We start from the raw sequence: 9,134 nt of genomic DNA on the forward strand, positions 1-9,134 counted from the left end.
ACCTTCTGGCAAAATGGAACAGATCCAGATCTGGGACCAATTAGCTTGTCAGAAACATTCTGCAATTTTAGTGCAACAAGTGGCAGCAAACTGGCATCAGGTTAAATAGAAGTCACAACACTCTGCTCCAGTAAGCAGGCTCACTAATTTTATCAACACACCCTGTATTAGCTCCTAATATTTACTACTTTGGATTAAATGTGATAAATGACACTAAGTCAGTTTAACAGGATAGCATGTATTTTCATGACATTAAGTAAGAGCTTCTAATCATATTGCACACACAAAGGATGTCAAGTCCCACCTCTTGTCATCCATTTTATACTAAAACCCTAGGCAACAAGGGTCAGAGAGTAGTTGTCACCTATAGTCAGCCAGTTTCAGCTTCTTAAGTCTTCCCATGACAGATTTTAATCCTTGCACACATAACAAGCAGCTTATCAGTGGCAGCCATGGAATCTGTGCTGTATTCTCTCATTAATGACTAGATGTGTTTAAATAGCCATAAGTCCTGGCCACAGCAGTTACAGACTAACATGAATAAAGCCTGTGTTCAATAGTAAAAGACAAAAGTGATTCCACAAGAATTTGTGCAGTACTCAACTTGTTGACAGTCAAGCTTTTTCTAATCACATATTAGGAAAGAGAATTTAGTTTCCCTACCCAGTAAGGGGTTCCTTCACTTAAGTAACTTGGGAGGGCAAGGGTAGGGGAGGAGATGGCAATTGTGTTATTTATTAATAAGCTCCGGGCTTGCAGCACCTGGTCTGCCTTCATTATGCTGTAAGAGCCATCCATGACCGATTAATTTTCTACAGATGAACCAAACACAGGACCAGTTATTTCAATATACTTTATTTTAAAACAGGTAGGTCACAAAACACTAAGCTTAGCCCATTCTGCCATACACAAGCTACAAATACTTGTTTGACAGTTGAGGGTCAGTCTTTAGTAGCATACATGAAAAGTGAATAAAAATCCATATAAAACAATATTCAAATAGTTTCCATAGGAACACAGATAATTGTGACCCATCTCCTAGTCATTTCTGTTGCATTTATGTCAAACCTAAACTTTAAAAAAACCACTTAAAAATTCTAGCAAGAATTAAGTTAATGGTCCCCCAAATGCCCTAAATTCAATGACTAACCTTGCAGTTAATTACTAAATATTACCTATACATTAATACTAGCTGAAGCACAAGTTGCTGGATATTCAATTCCGCTTTCCCAGGCACAAGAGAGTGGCAGACTAGCAACATCCTGCTCCTCCACTTCAGCTAGGAACCCTTGCTCCTTGATCTGCTGCATTAGTTGCCTAGAAAGAAAAAAAAAAGCAACAGTCAAAAAGCATTTCACTACAATGTGCCAAAAAGGAGGTAAGCAAAGCATTTTTTTTTTTTCACTGCCAGGGAGCATGAAATGGACTCTTTACTCATCATCTGCAATCCAGACATCATTACCAGCGGGAGGAATCAAAGCAGAGTCTGTGCAGGTCACTTGTGGCTGGCTAGGCTTTAGGGCAAGTGCCAATACCAAGCTGGTTTCACCATTTCTGGGTAGGATCTAGATCTGCAGATTCACCTATATACCTGTAGCTACATCTGTATACCACTTGCATACAGATTTGACGACTTAGTGCTCAATAGTTCAGACTTTCAGACCTATGTCACCAACTATCCCTTATCCCACACCCTCACATTCCTGGGTAACTTGAATTAAGTAAAAGTATGGATGACAGACTAGAAATGTAAAGGAGCTGACCAGTGGGAACTATGCAACTCCTTCCATACTCAGATAGGAGTTGTACTGAAAGACAAGCTCTGAAGAACATCAGTTGACTGAATTTTTTGACTTAAGTTATCTTATACTACAGGCAAGGCAAGAAGTTGTGCTACTACATGGCTCCCCATATACTACTAGCTTTTACTTAGACATATGTAGTTATCTTGTCCCTTATCTTTCACAGTTATCTAGCCACAAATTTAGTTGTACATCTTTATACATGTAGATTACATTCCAAAAAGCTTTTGCCTGTGCTAAAAAGATCTGCAATATAACTTCACTGATACATCCCCCTCAGTTAAGGGCCAGCTTGTATTACAGAATTTTCTTGCCAAAACAGAAAACATAGGTGGTCATGGCTGAAAGAAGGCTGTGGACTTAGATGGTGGTTATGTCTGCATAATTAAGCTCAGCATGCCTCAGACCCAGTATTACATTTTAACAGAAACCCAGTGCTATAGTGGAAAAAGCTAATGATTCTTCTGCAGAGACATTTTTAGTTCAATTACACACAAGTTTGGAGTCTTATGGGAAGTCTAAAAAGCTTCATTTGGTTTGAGAAACACTTCAATTGACAGGAGGTTTCACTAAAAAAAAAATACAAGCCTTGCTTATAGAGGCAAGGCTAATAAAAGGATGGAGGAAGCTTCCTCTTACTCTTATGGCAGAAATTCCCCTGAACTTAAGCATTTTCAGTAAATCTGAAAGCACCTGAACAGCAAAGTTTATCATGCTTTAGGGTAAACACTGCTGCCCAAATGCTTTCTGCCAGTTTAGTAGAATTCAATACAGAGGTAAGGGCTTCCTCTTATAGGAAACCTCACTTTTATAGAAGATGCAATCCATTAACCTGCCTTGCACAGAAGAGCATCCAAGTTACTTTACTGTTTAAGGTGCAGTTTCAGAGTATCCTTGCACTCAAGAGGTACTCCTGCTTTCTTTGCTTACCTGTTTAACAACTTCCCATGGAGATCTAGCACTCTGCACTGAGCAACGAGCCAAAGCTCAACCTAAACCAAGGAATAGCTCTCAAATAAACACACAGATCATATTGTGAAACAGCACTGCTGAGCGTTCCTGCATCCTACAGTCAGGATTTAGCAAGCTATCAATTTAGAAGACAGCATACTATTAGAACTGTGATTGACTGGTCTCTAATTACTGGTCACAGAAGCTAACTGTAAAGAACCCATGATGATTCTGTATGTTGTGCAAGAGTGAAAAACACCAGCTAGAAGCCCAGAAGAGACTCCTAATATTACCCCTTTTAAAGCACCTCTCCTGGAAGTGAGTACATCAGAGAAAAGAGTAATTGGTAGTGTTAGCATTGTTCTAAGCACACAGCAAAAACCTTCAGAGGTATTGCCTTCTTCCACACCACAAGGAGGTTTTACAAGAGCTACAGCACCAAAACTATGGCCTTGTTTGTTAAGGGTCAGCCAACTGACATGAGCTGTTCACTACAGTCATCTGTATCAAAAGCACTGATGGATCAAGATACTTAATTACTAACCATGCTGGTCTTGACATCACATAGTGTATTGTTGGCCTCTGGAATCCATTGAAAGTAGAAGCTGCTGCAACAGTATAGGCACCCATGTTTTCAAACAGGATCCAGTCACCAACTTGCAACTCTGGCATATTAAAACGCTCAACAATACGATCTAGACCATCACATGTTGGTCCCCATATGCTGCAGGAATAGCAGCTGTCATCTGGTTTAGGCCGCTAAAGAAGAGAGTTGAGCATAATTAGTTTGACTATCAAAACAGAGCTTCCAGAAGTAATATCATTATTAGTATAACATTCCACCTTGCAGAGAAGAGGAGGAAGAGCTGCTTGCACGTCCTTCTCCACCCTTGGCTTTGAATTAATTCCACTACATGCTTTTTAAGTCAAACACCAAATTCTGGCAACATGAAGGGAGCAGTGAACTGAGAAGTGACTGCTGTGACAAGGATTCTCCTACATCCATGATACATGACTAGTATGTGACACTTCTGAATGAGCATACCTTTTGCAGAACCGGTTTAACATGTGCGTGATCATACAAGATGCAGTTGAATGATCCATAGACTCCATCATTCACATAGTACATAAGAGTTTTGTCATTTGCATCATCTTCATCTGGAAGAAGTTGAGATACCAGTAAAAGAATGCTTGGAAAGAAACACACAGTTGGCTACAAGTGAAACTAGGTCTAGATTTACATACCATCAGAACCTGTTTGTTCCTTTAATACAATTTTTTTTGCAATGATGTTGACTGCCAGCGTGAATGCCGATGCAACATAGTATCTTCCCGGCTCTGCAATAATATTTATTCCAGAATCCGAAGGAAAGTATTTATCCAGTGCTGGGTTGATTACACTTGTGATCTAGGGAAGAATCAAGTTGCCAACATTAGAACCTCAGCAGTTACTCAGGTGCTATTTTAGAAGTCTGAGATTAAGTCAGACTTTCATGCTCACAATGATATACTAGTCAAGTGTGTAGTAACTATAAGCATATTGTAATCTCTATTGATTGCTTTTGCTTTCTTTCCCCATTCAAAGTTTTGTTTGTGATAAAGTTCACACAAAGCAACAAAACACTTGCAGCTTAAAAATTTAAGTGACCAAACAGCTCATGTTTGAGTCTAAAGGAAATCACCCCTCCTAGACTCATTAAACCAGTATTAATGCCCTGCAAGTCCCCACACTTCAATTTTAATTTCTAGTCCACTTGTGGTTCTGCTAATCATGCAATATGCCCCAGCTTACTGCATCCTAAAGAAGTCATCTCATAGGATCTTAAGAATACAGAAGGCTTTGTCATCACCTTTGAAATTCAGTTGCCTTCATCAACAGTTTCCAAGTTCTGAAGTTATCAGTGATTATTAAGCTGCCTCCAACCACAGCAGGACTGTGTTATGCAATGGAGCCCAATGACAAGATCATTTGTTCTTGATACTTCATGTGAGCCAATACTGCACTACGAGAAGCCAGCCTTCATTACGAGGTATTACAAGTGAGACAACGTTAGCCAACATTATTAGCAGAAAACTCACTTTATGTAACTTATTTGCTGTCTCCTTGTGTAAATATGTAACATCATTTAACACCACATTAGGTTAGGCTGGCAGGTGTTCTGACAACACTGCTCTAAGTGGAAGTCCTACTAATACCCAGCCACCTTGTCTCTTCTGAAAGCAGAACTATTTCTGTATGAAAGCAGACTGGAAAACACTGATCAATTAAAAAATGATCCAAAACCTAGTTCTAAACCAGATCAGACAGTGATCTAGTTTGCTGCCATCCAGAAGAACAGTATGGGTTCAAGGACTACCTTTTCACCCTATTTGGGAGCGCTGCCAATCCAGATAGTCTGAAGTACAGCATGAACTGGAAGAAGTCCATGCCAGTAAGAATCAAGCCTGCAGTTAAAACCTGCTTTAGAAGTTTGATATCTCCGCATGTTTATGCAGTCATTTAGCTATGTATTGAACGGGTTCATCCAATTCTCAGTTTTGAGATTAATTCCTCTTTTCCTCTAAATTAATTTTCTGACCAAGCAGACAAATTTTCTTGCAAATGTGTCTGCATGCACATAGAAAAAGCAAGATTTTCTTTAATCCAGATCAACATTCACAAAGACTCCACAACCTGAGAAGTTCTTAGCAAAGCTGTACCTCTTCAAATTTGAGCTTGACGTCTTCAGAGCCAGGGAAGCCACCACCAATATCAAGCAGATACATATTGAAGCCAAGTTCAGCCTAAAATGAGATTAATGGCAACACTGTCAAGAAAGCAGTTCCTAGTTTATCATTTTAGCTTAGAAAAGTAATGTAAAGTCATTTCATTAATACTTAGAACAGAGCTAACGCATTGTGTTCAAGTAATAGTCACTTGAGTTTGAGCTGCTGATTTTAGCACGTCTGTAGATGAGTTTTGCAGAACTGCTCAAAGTACACCATCATTGCCTCAAAAATTCTGACAACATGAAATTAGCAACTTAGCTAGCTTTTAACCCTGTAACAATTTTACATGTCATTGAGTTTTGCCACAACAGCTGAGCAGTAGTTCCAGATAAAGTAGAACTAGACTTACTCCCATATCAAACACACAGCGGGCATCGGAAATGGCTTGAACAAAGGTCTCTGGGTCTGTACATCCACTTCCAACATGGAAACTATGAAGAGATACAAAGTATCAGTTGCTATTCGGCAAATTACACAAGAAGTTTATATAAAACTCAAGTCACCATATGCAGAGGCGTCTCTGTTGTCAGACAGACCGTTTAAAGAAATCTTATTTAATGCGACTGTATTTTGATATTATCAACTCACCTAACTCCAATGATGGCAAGGTCAAGTTCCTTTGCACGCTCCAGAAGAAGCCTGCTGGTCTTAAGTGTAGCTCCAAATTTAACACTCAAGCGACAAACTGCTTTGGAGTCATCAGTTGTAATGCGCAAGACTAACCTAGAAATAATTAAAAATGAGGGTTTAAGTTCCTGTATAAAAGACATTGTTATCAGGCAGGTATATGACCTTAGAATGAGTCTGAGCTTAAACATACAAGCTTTCCTGTCTGTCTCTTCCTAATGTGTCAGTAAGCTATAAAGGATTAGATTTCACGAGCTAAAAGTAGGTTTATTTTCTCATAATTTTGCAGCCTATCTTAACTAATGAAGAAGTAGTATCACCATAACAGCAGATGTTTCCGTAACTTGGGAAACCAAGTAAGAATTATAGAACAATTAGCATAACTTACTTGGCTTTTGGATGGGCCCTTGCAACTTTCATTAGTTCCACTTCACTATCAAATGTCATCATCTGTACACCACTGCTGGCAGCATGTTTGATTTGAGATACTTGTTTGCAGGGATTTGCATATATTATTCGCTCAGGAGGTACACCAATACTCTGTACCAGCTGTATTTCCGTCTGAAGAAAGAACAGATTACATTTGTAAAAGATACTTCTAGATGGATGATCAAACTAGTCAGTACTACAAAAGCGACACCACTTGGTTATGCTTAATTTTATATGAACACATCTTGTAAAACTGAACATATACTAATGTCACAGACGAGAACACAATCAAGATCTTACCTTACTGGCACAATCAAATCCTGCCCCAAGAACAGCAAGTGTCTTCACTACAGCTTTGCTGTCGTTACATTTTACAGCATAGAAGGGGGTTACCCGAGGAAGGGCTTTATGCCATCGCATGTGCTTCTTTACAATGTCCCCGAGGTCAGCAACATAGAAGGCATCTTTATCATCCTAGAGCAAATACACATCTTAAAGTTACAAACAATGGATAACAGGATAAGTCTAGAGGTCAGCATGTGAGGAAGAGGTTGCCTTGCAGAAGATCTGCAAAGACAATTTGTTCCATTAGTTTACAAATTTGTAGTGTCACAAAATGCAGTGATTTTCCTATCATACTTACAGAAGATGACACTTCATTTATTTTTTGGTCAAGGATATCCTTGGCAGTAAAGCCTTCGTCAAGAAAGGTGAATTCAAATTCTTCATTGCTGAAGCTACTCATGATTTCCGAGATTTCAGGTTTACGTGAAAGGATTTAAGTGCAAACTGTTGATATAAAAAAACCCCATTCATTACTTCACTTAAATTCATATGGTTTACATTCACTACTTCGCTTAAATTCATATAGTCATTATATGACCACTACATCATGGTCATGTAATTTACAATTATACAATTTCTACTGTGATCACCAATAGCACCGTAGATTAGGAACTTACACAGATGACAGATCAGATTTAATCAGAACCAAGGAGGCACTCCACAAAATAATCTTGCTAGCTTGAAGGCAAGTTCTCTCCTCTGTTCAGCACTGTATGATGTACTCAACCTATTCAAAGAAAAAAAATCAAATAAATACTGTCAGATATTATTCTATTAATCTAAGTCCCTGGAAGTTTCCACTGTCTTCCTTCACCTCCACATCAGTGCTGTTAATATTATGGCTAGTGCCAGCGCCAACCTACTTACCACTTCTTTTTAACAACTCTTCAGCAGTACTGTAACTCACCAGTTTCTGGGAAAAGGGCTGTTACTACAGACAGAATATGAGGATGTTACTGACTTTGAGTAGTAACAACTCTCACTAGCTCAAAGCCAGTTGAATATCTGGATTCTCACTACAGTTCAGACTATGCATAAACCAGCCATGAGATCAGGGCTTTCCTTGAAGTTGCTGTGTTGAAGGTTAGAGCTTCCCTGTTCTACCCATGACCTCCAGGCTACATAAAAACCCCCTCAGCTGTCAGGAGTAGCAGATACACACTAAAAGAGTGGTTCCTAACTGATCTGCAGACAAAGTCTTAACAGCAATCCCAATTAACACCTTGTAACAGGATTTTACAGTAGTCCATAACAAATCTTCATTGTTAACAGAAATCTACCAGCCAAGTAGAAAGTCCCTTGAGAACCAGAACTAAAGAGCAAAAGCACATTCCTCTGACATCCAAGACCTATGAAGTCCAAGGCAAAGTGTATGGGTCATCCTTTTTCTGGGTAGTTCAAATAGAGAATGACAGTCTACTCCATTAAGCTGTTAACTCAAGCAGAAGTGTGTGCTACCTTTTAAAGACCTCAGCATTGCAAGTGACTCATCGGGAAGATATGGTTTCATGTAACCGGGTCCAGCCCTCTTCCTCCTCTCAGCATTTTTTACACTCCATCTAGTCATACAGATTCAGACTGAAGATTATGCAAACTCTAAATTATTCACTAATCTTTAGTTACATCACTGTTCCCTCTATTTTCAAGAAGGCTGGCTATAAACCATATGAAAAACAACTTATGTTTTACAGCTGTTACGTATTAATGCGGTTCTAAGACCAACAGAATCATTCATTCCATACACTGTGAATACCAGAATCCATTAAACTTTATCCACTGCATGACTTTGAAAAGTCAGCGATTACAGAATTTCATTTCAGCCTTCAGAAACATATGGCACCTGAGCTGCCAGTGTCAAGAACTACTCCACATCTTTTGATCAATTATCACTTGAGACACAAACCAGATTTGAGATTCAAACTAGATTAAGCTTTAACTCTAATGAAATAAAACCCAACACTCCACCAAGCCTCATTCTCCCCCTGCTCTCATTCATACGCAGTGTTAATTCTCCCAGAAGCTGGATTAAAGTCTTCTCTTAAAAGCCTCTTTGAAAGGACCTTAAGAAACAGCAAATTAAACACTTCTCAGGAAGCTGTTTGTTACTAAAGAGAAGCCGCATCTTATTGTACAACGATTTCAACAAGATGCTGCAGCTTTGCAGAAAGCAGTTCAGGGACTTCTAGCTGTGGTTAAGAAGAGGAACACCAT

The 9,134-nt window shown here is 39.1% G+C and overlaps 1 protein-coding gene across 1 annotated transcript; it reads right to left on the minus strand.

Annotated features, from left to right (window-relative positions):
• Positions 1 to 848: 848 nt before the first annotated feature.
• On the minus strand, positions 849 to 7,658 carry ODC1 (ornithine decarboxylase 1). The gene is made up of 11 exons (XM_009809830.2): positions 7,541 to 7,658; positions 7,222 to 7,367; positions 6,879 to 7,052; positions 6,538 to 6,710; positions 6,111 to 6,245; positions 5,872 to 5,953; positions 5,454 to 5,537; positions 3,999 to 4,161; positions 3,799 to 3,911; positions 3,298 to 3,512; positions 849 to 1,317 (listed from the first exon to the last, which is right to left on the minus strand). The coding sequence occupies exons 2-11, from the start codon at positions 7,321 to 7,323 to the stop codon at positions 1,176 to 1,178; spliced, it is 1,383 nt and encodes a 460-aa protein (XP_009808132.1). The 5' UTR covers positions 7,324 to 7,367; positions 7,541 to 7,658; the 3' UTR covers positions 849 to 1,175.
• Positions 7,659 to 9,134: the final 1,476 nt, after the last annotated feature.

Source organism: Gavia stellata, chromosome 2 (assembly GCF_030936135.1).
Source record: "Gavia stellata isolate bGavSte3 chromosome 2, bGavSte3.hap2, whole genome shotgun sequence".
In the NCBI taxonomy this organism is placed as follows: domain Eukaryota; kingdom Metazoa; phylum Chordata; class Aves; order Gaviiformes; family Gaviidae; genus Gavia; species Gavia stellata.